Genomic DNA, 20,285 nt, shown 5'->3' with positions numbered 1-20,285 from the left:
AGTCTACCCAATCTTTTGAACTCATAAACATCATGGTTTTCGTCAGTGTGAGTGAGCTGTCTCGGAGGACGCCCCATTATGTGTTTGTATCAAAGAATGGGGGTGCACCTCTCTTATCTGCTATTCACTGAACGGTAAGCACCAATAGCACATGGTCAACTAGGTATGGAGCAGTAACATGAGCACTCTATTGCTTTATCTCATATTCTGTCTTATTCCAAACTACAAGCATTTGACCACCATTGCTGTTTACAATTTCATTGACGCTCATTGCTTGATTATGAAATCTTCATGACCATAGGAGCTCTTACACCCAATTATAAGTCCCTTGATCAATCATCCCGATCACCAAACTTTGGTCCTTTCAATTATCTTGCTTGCTGCAGAGTACACTATGACTCGCTTTGTATTTATGGAGCTCTAACTTGACTACACATGAATTGAGATATACCTAAGCATTCGACAGTAAGATGAGGAATCCACCTAGTCCAACCCTAACGACTTATAGGTCCTCTCTCTAGAGAAACGTCGTGCCACACCACCATAAATATAAGGAAACAGAAAATTAAAGTCTTTTCTGTGGGTGAGTAGGGCCATTAGTTCAATCTAAACTATCCAACCATTCGGTGATCTCAATAACACCTTTATTTTGTTGCGTGCCAAGCATAAGTGAATACTTCCACTCACTTATACGCAACATATATCATCACGGACCGCAAATAAGTGTTTGGGGACTACAACTTATTCATAAATCGATCTGACTTTATCTACGATTCTTTCTATAGTGGACTTCATTTTCAATCCATAATTATGCTCGGTGAGTTTGCCAAAACAAATATTTTATAATTTTCTAGTTAAATATTCATACCAAGCATAACTTTTTTAATTAAAAATTCAATAAAATTGTAGCCACTAAAGGAAATATGGAATCAGATCTGTTAACCCTCCTACTTGGGGTGAAATGAGTCTAGTTTGAAAGTTGCCCTAGCTGAGCCTTAAGCTTGCTTAATTATGGAGTTTGAGCTTAAGCTAGTAGCTTAATTATATAAGTTTCATATCACTCATCGAGCATAGAAAAAAATGATTTGATTTAAAACAATTATTAATAAAATTATAAAATGAATGAAAAATTAGAAACAAATACTAACGAATCACTTCATATAAGAAACTAAGATATAATTTTTTAATTATTTTAATAGTTTTTAGCTTGAACTCTGAATTCTAAATATGTTTTAAGTGCATTTTATCTTAATACTTTTTTTAATGAGCTGGCTTAGCAAGGCTAATGAGCCAAGTCGAGGGCAATGACTCAAGCTTGACTCATTAGTTCATCAAGATTAATTCATCGAGCCATTTATCGAGTAGAGCTTAAGTTAGCTTAACTTACTTAACATCCCTACTCTTGACCATTGGCTATGATCCTCCAAACTACTATCAACCCTGGGCCTAATTTCATAGTCTTCTAATTGGGCCCATTTTGGGATCATCCAAACATCATCGCCTGACTACGATTCTTCCTAACAATTGCCACTCAACTATAAAATCTTCTTTTATTATATTTCGCCTTAACCTATTTTTCCCTGGGCTACACTAGCGCCCACATCACTTTGTCCATCCACTGTCTTTAATAGCGTAACAAGCACTGGCATGCGGCATCAACCATAGCAAGGTTGAATGCGTGTTGTTAACACCAAAACTCTAGCTCTCAATATCAGCATCAAAATTGTTGGTCTCTGGTTGCCCTCCATAAAGAAGAAGACAAACATATATCAATAATCTCTTGAAAGATAGCTGAGTTCCACCACAATATTCATTTATATGGTTTAAGTGTTTATATTGATACGAACATCTTTTCCATTGGCAAGAAATAAACATCATTTGTAAATCGATGGCAAAAACATTAATATAATATGTTTAAGTGGATCAATACCATAGTTTTTTTTTCTTCCAATTTTTTCACATAAAACTTTTGAAATCTCCTTATGATAGGTCTTTGTGGACAATGAGGTTCTAATTGTACTATAAACTTTTATTCTTTGTTACCGGTTAGATTAATTTTTTGAAAGCAATTATAGGCCGGGTATTCACAATGTTTTAAAATAAAATATATTTGAATTTTTTTTAGATGACCAAATTTCATATGTTGTAAGTGAGAAGATTAAGTATACTATAGCCAATAATTAATAAATTGTTTTTATATATAGTGTATTTTCAGAACTGGCACAAAATAATAATAAGTTCAATTATATAGACTAATAATAAAGGGTCATATTCTCGTCACTGTGAACAGCCCCTTCATTCAATCTTTCCTCTTCTAGAGTAAATTAATACATAAGTTTAATATATATAATTCTAAAATATTTATAAAATATAATTCATTAATTTAGTTAATATACACTTATAGGATACAAGGACATTATTATATAAATTGTTGGACATTTACCCTTGAAAATATTATATTGGTTATATAAGATAATATGTCATCAATATTTTTTTATCTGGCTTCATTAACCTATATACATAGGACCTTTATTCAGTTTCATGCTTCATTATTCTTTAGATATATTTAATTACAAAAAAAGTAAATATATTTTAATAGTTTGATTTTAATGTGAGTAGTTTAGATCAAAGGATTGAAAAGAAGATTTGGTCCTCTATTACAAAATAACTTGAATATATGATATATAAAATCCCAAAAATTTAAAGAAGATTTCCTTCGATGTTTCACAGAAATATATCACTCTCATAATGAGGTAACTTAATGAAGATATGGAAAGAATTTCTCTTGATATCATAAATCTTCATAAGAGTAATCAGTGAGAATCATCTAATGTAGCTATTCAGTCCAAACATGTCTGTTAGAAATATGCGCTGAGTCACTTGAGTCATCATATACAACAATTTTCACGTAATGTACAGAGGTCCCTCGATATTTTGCAAATCGTTGACATCTATGAATAATCTCTGGTTGCTCTTAGTTCCATAGCTTTTAAATGTACATATAATTCAGGTGTGATATCAGCTTTACGACTCATTGATATATGAAAAATTATAAAAGATGTGCATTAATGCGAATAAATTCTCGTAAGATAATAGGAGTGATTTGTTGAATTACTTACACATATGTAATAATGGAATGTACAACATTTTTCTCATAGTAAACGTAAAAAATCTCAATAAATATTTCACATATGATACATGTCGTATATAAAAGAAAGGGCAGGTGTATTATGCCTTCGTTGTCCACAATTAGGAATTTTTGGTAACAGTAGGTTGTCAATTGGGAATGTTTTCTGGGTGGGGTCGATAATACCTCTAACTTTTAGCTTGTTGTAAGATCATTCAGATATCTCGGGTTCCAGCTGTGAGGGGGAAACAACCCTGGCGATTTTTAAGTGAAAGAATTGTATTGGACGCTTGAGGCTTCTAAAATTTGGAGTCATGGACCAACATAAACAAGGCAACCCTTAGTAGGCACAGAACCTCGGGGGTAGGAAGGCCAAGGAAGGGTTAGAAACGGGCCGATCTGGACTAATCATGTCTCGCCAGACAGGCACACCGAAGCCAAAGAGCGCGAGGGGGGCAGAATCCAGGAGGGGCTATTTCAGTTGATTTAGTGCGGAGGATTGTTAGCAAGCAGGGTTGACCTCGAATCCCGCATTACGATTAGGAGTAAGACCTGCTGTGTAAGAGATTAGATTGATCGCCGAACCGGGTGCGAGAGCGGAGCCGGCGCGCGAAAACGAGCGGCCGACAAGCTCCGGGCACTGGCTTTTCGGGCCCGAGATCTGGGGAATGTTGAGGAGGGTTTGGGGGCTTGAACGCGTGAGAGGGAGCCGGGTCAGGGTTCGGGTTGGACCGACCCGGGGCGGGTGCGCTGCTAGGGGCTTAGAGGGAGCGCGTAATGCAGGGTCGAAAGACTCCGTGGCTTTAGTACTTGGCTTAGAGGAATTGTTTGGGATTCGCGGCCGCCCCGTGTAGTGCAACCTACACGGGCAGGTGCGTGCCGCGGATGGCTCGGTGAGCTCGGCCTGGGTGCGCGGCGAGCCACCGGGAGTAAAAGCCCGTTCCAATTTTAGAATAGGTTTTTCAGGTGGAACCGACAACCGTAAGTCAACCTCAGAGACCCCGGACTCCATTGGCTCTTTCAAAGCCGGGTCAAATCTGTGCGAACCGGCCGTCAAAGCCCGACCCGGAGTTTAACGGGGTGCGGGTTTTTCGTGTCGTGTCAAATATTGACCAGCCCTATTGCACATTGAAGCATGAAGACGAGCTACGTAATAAATTCCCGCACTAATAATTTCCTCCCATCTCTAAAGGTATAATATTGTTGCAACTTCCGTAACGGGTTGTTTGGTTAGGCACCCATATTTGGGATTTAAGTAGAGGATTTCGTAAATCCTCCTAAAATTCGGATTTCGAAAAATCTTGAAGGCCTAAATCCTGAAATTGTTAAGGTAACATTCATGATAAAATCCTATTAAATCTTGATGTGGTTGTTTGGCCGATTTCTAACGAGCGGGATTTAACCAGCTAAATCTTACCTTCTCGAGCCAATGATTTCATACATCCGGTCAAAAAAACAGGACTTTTGAAAAATCCGAGATTGTAGCCTCGAAAATCAGAATTTTTGCGTCTACAGCGGCTTTCATTTGCCATGAGATTTGGGCTTGAATTTTAAGCCTAAATCCGACAATCCCTAATCTTGTATCCAGACTACGGAGAGCCGGCTTAGTCCGAGGCCGCCTGGTCACAAAATCCGTCACATGGCCGGTCGATTGAGCCCGAGGACCTTGTGCTCTTCTGATATGTCTCTTTTTGCTTTGTTAGAGACTATCCGTACCAGTGGTCTCTGGTCCCGTCCTGTGATCCGGCCTCTTAGTAACTATTGTCCGCCATTCTTAGGGACGTGTGCACGATTAGAGTGCTGACTCTGAGAGGTCCAGAGAGCATCAAAAAGCTATCACCTGTCTTATACCTATGAATCGTAGCCGATGAATTGTCTCAACGAGTTCACAGTATATATGAATAGGAAATCGAGACTTTTAAATATAGCTAGTGTAATTTTACGGTACATCTGCTTCAAGTGTGTTCTTGTGAATCTTATCGTTTTCAACATATTTGGGTCGCCTCATCCGGCGTCCGATCGGCACTTGTGTTTCGCGCCTCCTCGTCACGCGCGAGATCGTTTTCTCTCCATAGTTGGGGTTTTTTCTGCAGACACGCCATTCCAGGTTAGTTATTTTTCATGCGTAGGCAGTACAGTAATTTGCCTCTGCTCACTCATTGAAGGAGAGGAAATACCCAGGTAAAATGGCGGCAAAATTCTCCATCTGACGTCTCTCCCTAATTCTCCGTCGTCCTTCGCTATCGTCTCCTTCCTCTCACACGCTTGCGGCTTTGCGCCTAACACCGTATGGAATCCCAGCAGGCCAGAGGCTTTACACAATCTCTTAAGGCTGAGTCTCCCCCCGGGGTGATGTGGGTTCCGTTATCACCACACAGACCTCCACGGATAGCCGGAGTCGGGTTCGGGGGTAGCAAAGAACCACAACCGTACAATTCGACTTGGATCTTCTCCCCGTCGTACTGGGGAAAAGTCCACACTAACTCGAGCGCTTGGTAGTCGACCCTGAAGTACACGACACTACCAATTCCACATTGCGCGGACTTATCGATTTATGGGTTCGCGCGGGATATTGCGAGCCCCGAGAAGCCCGACCCCCGTCACGTCGCACGGAATGTCATTGCGAGCCGCTCGTTCAGGGTTCTCATGTCTGAGAGCCAGTGATCATTAGGAAAGGACTGCTGGCCGTCCTCTCGACCACTTTGACGCTAGATCTTCACAACTCCAGAAATATCTAGTGGGGAAAGTCGGTGTATAAATCTACGGCTGCGGGCCTGCCGGATTTAGGTATCGAGACTTACGTCGGGACAGAGTAGCTATAAACCTTGGTAGGTTAAGATTCTACTGCTGCTTGCTAGGTTCGGCACTTCTGACCAGAGTTAGCTCTCGGAGAAGTGCGTGGTGTTCTAGGAGTCGTCGATTTCCTGTCTGATGGACATGGGGCTGCCGGCTAGTATGCCAGTAGACGGGTCATGCTATGAAGAGATACTGTGATGGGAGAGCGCCTGAGCCATCGCTGCATCAGGCGCAAGATATACCTACTGGGAGGTCTCGGCTTCGGTCCTCGGACGGGTTCGCCCCAAGTTCCTAACACCGCCAAAATTCGGTGAGTTCGAGGTCTGAACGTGATTATCACAACCTAAGGAACTCAGGTTATATCAGGTACTGTTGTGATTGTAAACAAGGTGATATCATATACGAATTCTGGGTACATACACAGAATAATTCGTATCGAGCGCTAAACTGGAGATGACTCGCAGTGCAGTAGCACTCATCTATAAGCTATAAGAAGTTAATCATTTACAAACAGATCTTTACACCATAGCCGGTCGGTCATAGACGATTCAGGATTACTATCAACAGATCTACACGTTATTCGGCTAGAAGATATCGAGATCTCATCAGCACACCAGTCACTAAGAACTTTCGAATGTATTTTATCGTTCGTAGAATTCTCCGGCCAGCATGAGAATGCTCTAAACGTTACCAAAACTTAGAGAATATCACTAACTTTCTTAAGAATGTCTGAATAGCTGTGCAATTTGTTATACAATGTGTCTATAAATTTATGGCAGATATGACCCACCATATAATTTAATATATTATTATTATTTATGGTTACATTTTAAATATAAATTTTAATTTCAACATAAGTTTATAAATTTTAATATAAATTATTCTTATTTTATATTATTATGATAAATATATTTTTACATGTTTATGATATATTGTATACCAAAAGTTATTTTATAAATTTATAATTTAAAAATCATTAATAAATAAATAAAATTATATGATAAATTATTTTTATTATTATAAATAAATAAATTTTTTATTGTTACTAATAAATAAATCATACCCACTCACCATAAAAAATAATTAATTAAAAAAATCTAGATTTAAAATAGATGGTTATATCCCCATTATATATATGCTATGGAACTCATTCACTACTTCTCTTTTCTTTAGTACCTACTATCCCTTAGAATAAACCCTCTCTTGCTTTTGTTAATATAGCCGATATTTAAGATTTCTTGGCTACAAAGAGAAGGCACATGGGAGGTCATGTGAAGATGTGTCCATGATGCTTTTGAGTACATAAGTAATATTATATAAATGTATTAATTTTTAATTTAATATTTTTAATATATATTAATATTAATTTAATTTTATTTAAAAAATACTTTAAAAAAATTTTATGAGATATTGAGAACCGGGCCGGTTCAAACAAATAACCGGAACCCGGGTTCTCCGGGTTCGGCGGGTTGAACTGGCGATTCCCTGACCGGTTCAGTCCGTTCTTTGCATGAAGCGGTTTTTAAGAGCTGAACCGGACCAGCATTGTTGACCGGTCACGGTTGAAGCCTGGTCGAACCGGCCTTGTCCGGTCCGGTTTTTAAAGCACTGCTTCCAGCTGTTGCATCTAGTTGTTTGGGAAAGCCCGACTACCTCTTGAATTATAGATCACATATATAATGCTTTGAAATTGAAGTATTATATCCAAATAAATCATTAATATTAATATTTAAGTCATTTTTCAACTGTTGTTTATATTTGTCTTCTTCAAGCATATCAATTGGCATCAATAGTGGTGTCCTGGACCAAAAATCTTAGTTCTCATTGCTGATTTTTATTGCATATCTCCCCGAGTTTGCCTGATTTTTTTACTGTTGAGACCTAAGTTAGTTTTTTTTTGTGGTTTGGAACCTAGAATCCGTGAATAAACAAAGAAGGTAGATGTGTTGAAAGGCGAGATGGACGCAATTAGAAAACTAGATATGGATAAGTCTTCCACCATGGAAGAAATGTTTCATCAATGGAATACTTCTTACAGAAATATAATTTAGGGTAGCTAAAAATAATTTTTTGAGGGGAATATGTCACGTCAAGATCTAACTTGGAAATAATGGTCAATCTATTTCTTTCAAACAATTTACCAGAGTTATTCAAAACCTTCAATTAACAAGTCTATCAACATCTATAAAATTTAAACATCAATATCAATCGATTCTATATTTCAAAAGGTCTGTACAATACTTAGGGAACTACACTACAATCACAGTATGAAATCTATCCTGGTACAAAAAGATCAAAATCATCAAAGACAAAAAACCTTGAAGATCCGGATCAAATTCTATCTTTCTGCTCCCTTGCCTGACCTGAAAAATAACCAACATATAATGGCTTTACAAGCCCAGAGGTCACTAATACCCATACATGAAATCAAAGCACGCTATGCTATCAATTATGCATAGCAGTCAATCAACCCATATCAGTCAATGGTCATGAATTCATGCATAACAGAAATCATAGTCAATAAAACCAGTCAAATGCAGCGGCAGCGAATCGATAAATCAACTCAATAAATCCAATGTCATATCTCAAGCAATCCGTACACCAATAGGAAATCAATTCAATCGGTCAAATCAATCGACCAAATGAAAATCATACAGCTCTAATTCAATATATCTATCCAATGAAATCAAATGAGTGGAAAAAGTACGATAAATCTCAATCTATTCTAAGCAGTGAATCCTTGCAAGCAGTCAATACGGTGCAGAAATAGTAACAACAGTGAATCTATTATGCAAGATCAATAAATTCCATAGGTAGTAGTTAACCAATGAATCTATAAGAAGGAATCAATTGAATCTATAAGGTAACTAGGTGTCAATGATTCTATAACTATTTATGTCCATGCTATCAATGCAATATCTAATCCACATTTTCTATATCAAGCTAAATGTTGATGCAACAGCAATCAATCAAGTGAAATCAATGAAATCATACGATCTAGTAAATCCAATCAAAAGTCGATAAAGAGGAATCTATAAAAAATGAATCCATAAATCAATACAGTAAACATGCAATTCAAATACTACATAACTACTGGACAAGTACAATCAACTGGCTAATTTGCTGTTGTAGAATCCATATTGCTGTGTAAGATATCCATACATTGGTCTATCAATAAGAGCGTCACTCTTTTCGCCGTCGGCATTCTATAAACTCTTATGACTCCCAATCATTATATCAAGATCAAGGTTTAAAGAAAAGCCGTCGGCCCACCATCCTGTCCAGTTGTCAATATCAATCTTCCAACCAATGTTCAAACCAGGTTATACGTGCTAGTTTCCAGAGTGATGTAGTTCAATAAGTCAATCAGATATCAATTAAATAATCAATTTAAAGCATTATAACAACTCATATAATCAATATCATGAAGCATATCAATTAATCTATCAATTCCAAGCAAATCAGAAATCTACGAAATCGGCAGCGTAACGGCAGTCTATACAATTTACACAACAAAATCCTGCAAAAAGGCACAAAGTCAAATCTCTTCAAGATTACAATAGAATATCCAGACATCAATACAAGACTATTGTCCTATGAGAAACCAAATCAAATCACGATCCTGATATTTTTCTATTCGATTAAAAATCGCGTAGAATCAATTCCGACCACGGTGAAAATCATCGCAAGACAATACTCAAATCGAGTACAATAGTCCACATATCTATAACATACTAAAAGTTGTGCGGTGAAAGTTGTCGTCAAATCGAAATCACGTCCAAAATTCGGACTACGATAAACACTAAACATGATCACAACCTCCGGTCAAAACTCATAATATTTTGAATAACAGAAAAATAGGATTCGGAGTAGTCCTTAACAGTAAGATCTACACTTTTTCTCTCAACAGCAGCGTCGGACGAAAAGTGCTTTTCCGGCGACCCTCCCAAAATCCAGCTTTTCTCTTTTTTCCCTTTCTCTTTCTCTCTCTCTAATAATCATATTTTGATTTAAAAATGATTTTCTCTCTCCTCGAAAACGAGCTGATTTTTCTTATATCATAAGGCTGATCGCTCCTGTGGCCGATCGCCAAATCGTCCCAGGGCGATCAGACCAAAATAGATCGTCCTTGGACGGTTCCCAGAACTTATCTCAGGACTGGTATTCTTGAACAGTGCAGATGTCGGCGATCTCACTATCATCCAGGACGATCCTGGGAGGATAATCCAAGCTAGAGAGGAACAGTAAGGGAACGAGGTCTCACAGAAGATGCTCAAGGATGGGTGTATCAGGTGGAGCATGACTTTGCTATCAATGGGCTTACGAAGGGGGAAAATCTCATAATGGTAGGATTATGTTTGGAGGGCAAAGCCTTAACATAGTTTTAGAGGAGAGAGGCTAGATAACTACTGCACTCATGGAGATAATTTAAAGAGGGATTGTTGAAACATTTTTGAGCCATCTGGGAAGGATACATCTATGAAAAATTTTATGCATTGACCCAGGATGGGACAATCTTTGAGTAACAATAAAAATTTAAGATGTTATCGGGTAGGCTGAAAGGTATTTTAGAGAAAGGTTTGGAGGAAAATTTCATGAAGGGTCTAAAGGAAGACATACAGTAGAACTCAAGGTGTTTAGGACAAGGGGGTTGAGGGAGACGATGGGACTAACACAAAGGGTAGAAGAGGAACATCAGAGGGAAAATGCCAGAAGAAGCAATAATATGGGAGGCATTTACAGGAATACCTCCATGACCTTGGCATTGATGACCCAAATGGTGTCTCTTAGAGGGAATCACAAAAGGAGAAAAGCACTAGAATTCATAAAGGAAGCAATTTAAAGTGTCTTACAAAGGCAGAGGTACATTATATGAGGGAAAAAAGGGGTTATGTTACAAATGCAATGAGAAATTTACACATGGATATAGATGTAAAAATTATACCTTGTAGGTTCTCTTGGTGTATGGTGAGGAGGAGGTGGATGAGGTAGAGGTAGTGAGGGAGGAAGAAGAGGAAGAAGAGCTTGTATGCTTGGAGGTGGCTTAAGTTTTATTGAACTTTATAGTGGGATTCAACCTGAATCACATTATAAAGGTGAGGGGATAGAAAAGAGGAAAGGTAAGGAGATCCTTGTGGACAGTGGGGCTGCTCATAATTTCATATCGAATCAAATGGTAAATAAACTAGAGATAAAATGGGTAGAAACTGATGTTTTGAAGTGATAATAGGAGCAAGAAAGGCGGAGAATAGTAGATGGATATGTAAAGGTTTGGTGGTAGAGTTGCATGAGATTCACATTAGGGAGGATTTTCTTTCTTTGGAATTGGGGAGAATTGATTTGATTTTGGGAATAAAGTGGCTACAAACTTTGGGGGAAACCAAGATAAAATGGAATGCATTAGTTATAGATATTTAGGTAGAGGGGAGAAAGGTGGTAATTAAGGGATACATTCCTTATCCAAAGTAATGGTTTGTTTGAAAACCTTGGTTTGCGTCCTACAAGGGGAAGGAGGGGGATTCTTAGTGGATCATCAGAGTTTGGAGGGAGGAGAATAAAGGATGTAGAGGACACTCCATACATTAATCGATCACTTATTATGCAATTCATGGAGGTATTCCAACTTCCCCAGGGAATGTCACCCCTTCCGAGAGCATGAGCAATATATCGTTATGAAGGAAGGAGTCTCCCCCATTAGTGTCTGGCCATACCACTACCTTCAGACCCGATAGAATGCAATTGAGAGACTGATTAGGGAGATGCTTGAAGCTATAATTATCAAGCCCAATGTGAGCCCTTTTTTTAACTCTATATTATTGGTAAAAAAGAAGGATATGAGATAAATATTATGTGTATACTACCATGCCATGAATAAGTAAATTATAGTAGACAAATTTCTCATGATAATAATTGCTGGGTTGTTAGATGAATTATATGAATTTATTATAGTCTCCAAGATTAACATGAAATTCAGGTACCACCAGATCGAAATGCGACCATGAGACACCCACAAGACTACTTTTTGGATGCAAAAGGGACACTATGAGTTCTTGCTGATGCTGTTTAGATTCACCAACACACTAGACACTTTCCAGTCTCTGATGAATAGGGTATTCCAGGTCTACCTTTGAAGGTATGCACTGATATTTTTTGATGATATATTAGTATATAACAGGTTTGAGAATGTGAACTTAGAGCATTTAAGAGTTATACTGTCTATCTTAAGAGAGCACTCTTTATTTGCTAATTAGAAGAAGTGTTCTTTCACCTAGTCTAGAGTAGCGTATTTAAGGTATGTGGGAAATAGAGTGGGAGCTGATTAAAGTAAGATTGAGGTCATAATCAGGTAGCATATACTTAAGACTTTAAATGAGTTGAGAGAATTCTTGGGACATACATGCTACTATTAAAAATTTATAAAAGGCTACGAGGTCTATAATAGTGTCATTGATAAAAAAACTCAAGAAGGATGCCTTCAAGTGGGAAGAGTCCACCATCCATGCTTTTAAGGAGTTGAAGAAGGTTATGACTAGTGTGTTAGTATCAGCTCTTCCAAATTTTAGCCAACCTTTTTTAGTTGAGACAAATGCCTCAGGTTTTGGGTTAGGAGCAGTACTCGTGCAGAACCAGAGACTAGTGGCCTATTTTAGCAAGGTGTTGACGGCTAGGGTAAGGCTCAAGTCAGTCTATGATAGGGAGCTAATGGAAATAGTATTGGTCATTCAGAAATGACAGCCTTATTTATTAATAAGATATTTCATCATCAAAACTGACCAGAGGAATCTGAAGTACTTGTTGGAGTAGAGAATGGTCATTGAGGAGCATTAAAGGTGGCTCTTCAAGTTATTAGGCTATGACTTCAAGATTCAGTATCAACTTGGAGTTAAAAATAAGATAACAGATGGTTTATCCAGGTGCATGGGGGAACCCCAAATAATGGTATTGTTTGTGCCCTTGGTGTTTGACTTGGGAAGCATTACAGAGAGAAAGTGAACATGATGTAGGGTTAAGGAAAATTAAGGAGAAGCTAGGGAAAAACAAGGATAGCTATCTAGGATGTTCAGTAGTGAGATAGAAGTTACTTCATTATGGGCAATTTGTGCTTCAAAAGACCTCTTCATACATTCCCTACTTGCTTCAGAAGTTTCATGGGACAATCATTAGGGGACATTCGAGGGTCAAAAAGACATATCACTGACTCTCTGCAGAGCTATATTGGGAGGGTATGCAAAAGGATGTCGAGAAGATGGTGGCTTGCTGTGATATATGCTAGAGGCGTAAGCATTTAACGATGTCTCCAGGAGGTCTCCTCCAGCTGTTAGCTTTATCAGAAAAGGTGTGGGAGCTGGTGACCATGGACTTCATTGAAGTGCTGCTAAAGTCTGAAGGATACACTATGATACTAACAGTAGTGGATTAGTTAAGCAAGTATGTCCATTTCATCCCCCTTCGCCACCCTTATACAATAATATCAATAGTAACGATTTTCATGAGGGAGGTGGTGGGACTATATGAGATCCGAAAATTGATTGTATCAGATCGAGACAAGATCTTTTTGAGCCAGTTCTAAAAGAAACTATTCAAAATATAGGGGATCATTCTATAAACATGTATTAATTATAGTGTTAACATTCAATCTTTCTTACTTACATGTAAATATTATATCTATCGGTCATGTTGTTTTTTCTATACAATGTAAGTGAATATAATGCATGAAATGTATTGATTTATAAAATTATAGGAAAAATCTATACACTATTTATTTACTTCAAAAAAAATCTTAACTATCAATGTATCTGATACAATTTAATAAAATTACAGTCAAAATACTCGTAAGAATCATATCTATTATATACCAAAAAGTTACGTGATGAAAGTTTGGTAAATTATGAGAAAATATATTCTTAACATGTTCAAGAGAATCATATCTATTATATACCTACAAGTTACATGGTAAAATTTGATAAATTATGAGAAAAATGTAATTTTGACATATTTAAGAGAGAGAAAAAAACCTATAAATTAAAATTATAGAAAACATAAGTAAGAATACAATGATTTACATCAATTAGAACCAAATCTGTAATAGAAGCGACAGGTGAAAACACCCAAAGTATTTTCTCTCTCTCCCTCTTCCTCTCTCTTCCTTCTTTTCTCTTTTTTTTTTTCTAGAGCTCTTCTCCTTAGTTGCTTACTGATCTCCTTACTCGCTCATTAGGTTTTATTTGTGATAGTTTTATTAGTGCTTCCTAAAATAACTTTTTAGTATAAAATTTTTAGTTCAAAATTTTTTGTACCAAAAAATTACTTTATGAAGCAATAATAAAGTTATGACAAACGAAACCTAAAACCATCATTCTTAGAGATACAATTGTAGTATTGAAAAGTGAGCCCCAATCCTTGTGCACCATTGGGATTTTTTTTTTTTAATTTCTTTTTGGATATTTAGGTCAATTAACACAAACTCATATAAAAAAAAAGAAAGAAAAAAAAAAGCACAAACACAAACTCATATACAACATGTGCATAAGACTTCAACTAAAACTTTTTAATTGAGAGCTTTGATTACCAAGTACCAACAAACCCTAAACCCTTGCATTGCTGGCATTTCCTTGTTATCTAATTCTAAGCTGTGGTCCACGTTTGGCTATGGAATACAGCTGCTGCTGCTCTACTCCCCCAACACCATTCCATTCCGGGGAACAAAAGAAATAAAGATGAGCTTCAATGTTTACCTACCTCATGGAATTACAGCTTCTACCACCCGGCCATTAACTTCTACATCAGTAGCTTCCTTGGTTCCCTTCAATCCCTTCAAGGTAAATCAGCCCTGCGGAAGAAGAACTCTCTTTTCCTTCCTTGTGGCAACAGCAGCAGGACCGCAAGGCAGCGATTCAAAAAATGCACTTCTTCAAGGTATTTTGCTATTTGAGTCGGTATGTTCTTTTAATTACTCCCGTATTAGGACGGTAAATCTTCATGACGAAAGCCTTAGTGAAATCTGAAGAAGTGGGAAACATATATTGTTAGATATTTGAGAGAAGAGGAAGATACAGTAATGTTGAGAGAATATCTGTTGGTTGATCCTTAGAGCTGATTTGGAGAGCCATTATTTCTTTGGAGTGTATGCGTTCTCAAATGTAATGATAATTTATTTCGAAATGTTTTATTTTGGCATGAAAATTGTTAATTAGAACCATAGCTGAAGTGTTGTCACAATTTGAAAGTCTTGAAGAAGTTGGTGGAGCCTTGTTATCTCAGTTGTAGCTGTTGCCAATGTTCTATGCTTGGCCTCAATGGATGATTTTCCTATTGTTTGTTGTTTCTTAACACTCCCTGAGATGAGACGATATTGGATTAAAAAAAAGGTTAAGTGACCTATTTTGGATTTGTGATCAATGGAATTGGTTCTCGACCAGTTTGCATTAGGGTAAGACTCTTGATCGATTCATTGGCCATAGACATTTTTCAAGGATTTTTCAGGTCTCAAATTATGATTCAGAATATCAGGTAAAGTGGATGCATTGATAGTGGAGTAAAGGGCACTAACAAGAGTTTACTCAAGTAGTTGCTATGTATTCTGTTCAAAGTTTGAAGAGATTCACCTACTAAAATACGGTCTGCTTGAGCGGACAGGTGGTTGGTCCATTGAGGAACCTTTCAAAGTCATTTGCGGTGAACATTTTGAGGATTTAAAGTCTGTAGATTGAATAATTTTCACTTGTGAGCTGAATGTGTGATATGCGTTTGAGATTTGACATCAAGAATTTCAATGGTAGAGGAATGGAGGCGTCTCCCATTACATTACAGAATCGTCTATAGTTAGGTTATCAAGCTTATTCTCTGATAAAATGAAGAAGCGAGGAACTAACTGCATCGTTAGATAATCTGAGAGAAAGGGAATATACATAAATTGAAATAAAGAGAGAGCTAGAGAAAGTACATCATTGCTTGCATCTTTATGCTTCGTACAGTGCAGGATCCTAATAAAACATGTACAGGTAAGGGAGAGAATATCTGCATTGCCAGCACAGACAGTTACAATCCAGTGGTTAGAGATGAATTGGTTGTTAAAGATGAGAGTTTAAGAATAATTTGCAGAGTATGATGGCTGTTCTTGATGTAGAAATGAATAAGAACAGCTGCTTATCACAACCGACTAATTTCACATTCATATCACATATCAAAATCTATAATGACAGCAATATGACGTAGCCTTTCATTTAATGAACCAAAATTTTTTATATGTTCTGTGCTTTGATGTTTCTTCTATTCTATTTACCCTCTCAAAGATTTGAATTAGTTCTTTTTTAATTCCCAACATATACACTGTATTATGCATATACGTAACTGTTTGTTTTTAACTAACATAGATATGTGAGTTTTCTCAATTGTCAGAGTATCAGAAGAGGTCAAGAGAGAACAAGGCAAAGTATGACAAAGAGGTTAGCTTTGAACCAATGATAAATTACTTTTGTTTCAGACAGAGAAATGATTTTCAGTTCTGCTTTCTTGCTTTATATTTTTTTTGTGTTGGCATTCAGAGGCTGGATGATTATTACAATCGAAACTACAAGGATTACTTTGAGTTTGTCGAAGGCTCTTCAAAGGGTAAAAGTGAGGATTTACTCTCAGAATCAGAGAAGGGCATTCGCGAGTGGTTTCAGAGGAATAAAAAATAATTCAAAGCAGCAAGTCGAGCGAAATGGATGCTGAAGAAGGTTATTAAAAAAATGAGTACAGAAAAAAAGGAAAACAAATGAACCAATGCTCCATATTACAAACTATCAAGTAAGCTGTGAAGCTTTACAGCATATGCAGTTGTTGATGATTAACTCATTACTTTCATTCTACTTTCTAAATTATACATTTTCTAATTCTTCTTTTTATTCAAAACATTAAAAAAAACATGTGTGGATCTGCAACTAACAATTATATATATTAATCACCCACGATTGATTTAGGATGATAAGCTGTATGAATTAATATAAAAAAACCAATTTGTAAAAATAAGACATGGGTCTATTTGGGATAGTTTTTTTTGTTGCTTTGCTTTTTAGATAATAATTACAATTTCATTTGGCTATTGCTTTTTTGTTACATATTATTTTTTGTTTTTTATTGGGGAAGTAAAACCACGTAGCAAGCACAAACAACCAAACAAGAAAGAGAAAATGTCATGGAAAAGAAAGAACAGTACGATTTAACATGAAAAAAACACATGCTCTCTCTTTGCAAAATAAATCCATGATTGAGTACCTTTCGACTGTTAAAAACCTGGTTGATAAGTTGCTACTAGAGGCTCTGTTGATATCAAGGATATCATTCTCTACATTTTAAATGGACTTCCTAAAACGTATCAAGCTTTCAAAATAGTTATAAGGACCAAGCTTACTCCCATTAGCCTCGATGATCTTCATTTTCTTATATAAGTGAAGAGGTAAATCAAGCTATAGATGCTATCAATTATCTCACGGTAATTGATTCTTCAATCACAACATACCCTCATTTTGCCCTTACTTCCACTCATGGTCGAGGTTGAGGCCGGTTCTTCTCCTCTCGTGGATGTGCCAAATCAAGCTTTCACAACACTTCAGTCCACACACGTCAACCTCGATTCTTTGGTGATTGCCAAATTTGTGCAAAAGGGGCCATTCCTCCTCCTTTTGTTGGCATCAAACTAATCTGCAATGCTCACCATCTACAACAAATCAGAAAGTTGCCTTGGTTGCTGACTCTATTACCTCACCTTGGTACCTAGATGGTGATGCACCCGTTCATCTCACTCATGGTTCGCAATCCCTTTAGCAAGCTAATTCTTATACTGGCTCAGATCAGGTTCTTGTCGAAAATGTACTCCTCTTCTCATTCTTCATTCCGAAAAAGGTTTACTCCCCAGTCCTTCTCGTAAGCTCTCTCTTCATCCATTACTTCACGTACCACATCTCTTGCATAAACTTCTATCCATTTCTAAACTCGTTAATGACAATAATTTTGTTGTTTTGTTTGACAAAAATAGCTTTATTGTTGAGGATCGGAAGACCAATCACATATTTCTCCAAAGTCCTTGCCATAATGGACTATATCTAGTCTCCTCCTCAACATGACCTTCAAACATCAATGTTGCTACTGCTTCTGTCGCCCCTCAGTCGTCTGCGGTGCTTTGGCATCGATGTTTGGGGCATCCCAACTCTTCTATAGTTGTTGTTGTTACAAAACAATTTTTTGCTTTATTTATTTTTCCTTTCAAAAAATTCTATAATTCGTATGCTATAGCTAAGAGTCGCAGATTGCCATTTGCTAAATCAACCCATCTCTCCCATGTTCCCCCTTGAATTAATTGATGCAGATGTTTGGAATCATTCCACCATTATATCCCATGATTGTTTTCATTACTATCTTGTGTTAATTGATGACTACTCTCATTATACGTGGTACTTTTCACTTAAGTATAAATTTGAAGTTCGTCATACCTTCATTCACTTTAAAAATTTAATTGAAAAACATTTAAATCATCCCATATGCACTCTTCGAACTGATGGAGGTGGAGAATTTCTTAACAATACACTCAAGTCCTAATTAAAATATGGTATATCTCATCAATTTACTTGCCCTTACACTCCATAACAAAATGATATTGATGAACAAAAACACAAGCTTCTTCTTGACACTGCTCGTATGCTACTAGTTGATTCACAACTATCTGCTCATTTTTGGGTTGATGTTATTCTTACAATGGTCTGTCTAATCAACGGCCTTACTTCCACCACCACATTGTATACCTCCCCTTATCAACTATTATATAAAATTTCTCCTTCTTATACTCACCTTGGTTCATTTGGATGTCAATGTTATCCATGTTTGACCCTATACCTCTTATAAGCTTGCTCCATGTTCAACCCCTTGCATCTTCTTAAGCTATGCCTATGCCTAAAAAGGCTACAAATGCTACAATTCAGTAACCGGATATACCATTTTCTTTAGGCATGTAAATTTTGATGAAACTTCTGTTTGTCCTTCTGACAGTCCTATTCCTACAACAACTTCATCACACCCCTTACCTCCCTTCCCTCCTATTATTCCTCTACCATCTCAACATTATCCACCAAATTCCCTTTCAAAAAATATTTTACCTCAACCTACACCAAACTATTCTTCATCTACTTCTTCCTCAATCACTCCCAATTATTTCTCCCACTACCTCAATCTCTTTTGCTCCTCCATCTCTCCCCTTACCTCCTTGTCATTCCATGACCACCCATCTTTACATTGGCTCTCTCAAACCTTGCAACATTCTGGATCTCCACCATACCTTCTACTCAACTCCAACCTGTAATAATTCAGTAGCAAAAGTTCTTGAATGACATCAAGCCATGTTTTCTGAATTCCATACTCTTCAATCACAAGAAAGTTGATCTTTAATTCCTCCACCAAATAATCAGCGGGTCATTGTTTTTTTAAGTGGGTCTACAAAATCAAACGATATGCTAACGACACCATTGCTCGCTACAAAGTTTGACATTGATTGTCATGAAACCTTTAGTCATGTTGCAAAGTTCCCTACAATTCGTATTTTTATCATTGTTGCATTACACTTTGGTTGGTCCATTCTTCAACTTGATGTCGTCAATGCTTTCCTTCATGGCAACCTCACCGAAATAATATATATGGCTCATCCTCAAGGTTTTTAAGATCCACAAAAATCAAATCATGTTTTCTGACTACATAAAGTCATCTATGACCTCAAACAAGCACAAAGACACTAGTTTGCTAGTTTATCCTCCTACCTCATTTCCCAATGATTCTACACTAGTTCAGTTGATTCCTCCATTCTCCACGGTAATAGTGTACGTATTTATTTACTCATCTATGCTGACATTATCCTGATTTCTTGCAATGATTACACATTCATTTCCACTCTTATACAATAACTTCAGAAATAGTTCCAAATATGCAATCTAGGAGCTCATTCACGGTTTCTTAGCATTGATTTCTCAAGATCTCCTACTGGCTATCATTTGTCTCAGAAAAGTTACATTACAAACATACTTACTATTGCTGCTATTGTCTCCTGTAAACCACTTTCCACCCATTTGTTGTCTGGCCACATATTTACAAGTTCCATATAGCCTACCTGCTCTATTTCAGCAATTAGCAGAATCTCTTTAGTACCTCACCAACACACGACTGAAATATAGCTTTTGCCATTAACAAATTGTGCCAGCATATGCACCAACCATTATTCAGTCATTTTCAGCTTCTAAAGCGGATCCTTCGCTATCTCAAAGGCACCATAGATATTAGTCTTCTTCTTCTGAAAACTGAACTAGCACTTTTAGCATACTCGGACTCAGACTGGGTT

At 37.1% G+C, this 20,285-nt stretch overlaps 1 protein-coding gene across 1 annotated transcript; it reads left to right on the top strand.

Moving 5' to 3' along the window:
- Positions 1-4,766: 4,766 nt before the first annotated feature.
- On the top strand, positions 4,767-16,831 carry LOC110108360. The gene is made up of 6 exons (XM_028696213.1): positions 4,767-4,865; positions 5,088-5,234; positions 10,876-10,950; positions 14,497-14,839; positions 16,322-16,368; positions 16,468-16,831. The coding sequence occupies exons 1-6, from the start codon at positions 4,767-4,769 to the stop codon at positions 16,603-16,605; spliced, it is 849 nt and encodes a 282-aa protein (XP_028552046.1). The 3' UTR covers positions 16,606-16,831.
- Positions 16,832-20,285: the final 3,454 nt, after the last annotated feature.

Source organism: Dendrobium catenatum, unplaced genomic scaffold, assembly GCF_001605985.2.
Source record: "Dendrobium catenatum unplaced genomic scaffold, ASM160598v2 fragScaff_scaffold_716, whole genome shotgun sequence".
Taxonomy (NCBI): Eukaryota; Viridiplantae; Streptophyta; class Magnoliopsida; order Asparagales; family Orchidaceae; genus Dendrobium; species Dendrobium catenatum.
This window is presented reverse-complemented; position numbering and strand designations above follow the sequence as displayed.

What these genes read in the sequence shown, in the direction of transcription:
- LOC110108360 (XM_028696213.1), top strand. Translation starts at nt 4,767, where the DNA reads ATGGCCGGTCGATTGAGCCCGAGGACCTTGTGCTCTTCTGATATGTCT. An exon ending in AAAAAATGCACTTCTTCAAG is followed by an intron (nt 14,840 to 16,321) that starts GTATTTTGCTAT and finishes CTCAATTGTCAG; the next exon opens with AGTATCAGAAGAGGTCAAGA. An exon ending in AGGCAAAGTATGACAAAGAG is followed by an intron (nt 16,369 to 16,467) that starts GTTAGCTTTGAA and finishes GTTGGCATTCAG; the next exon opens with AGGCTGGATGATTATTACAA.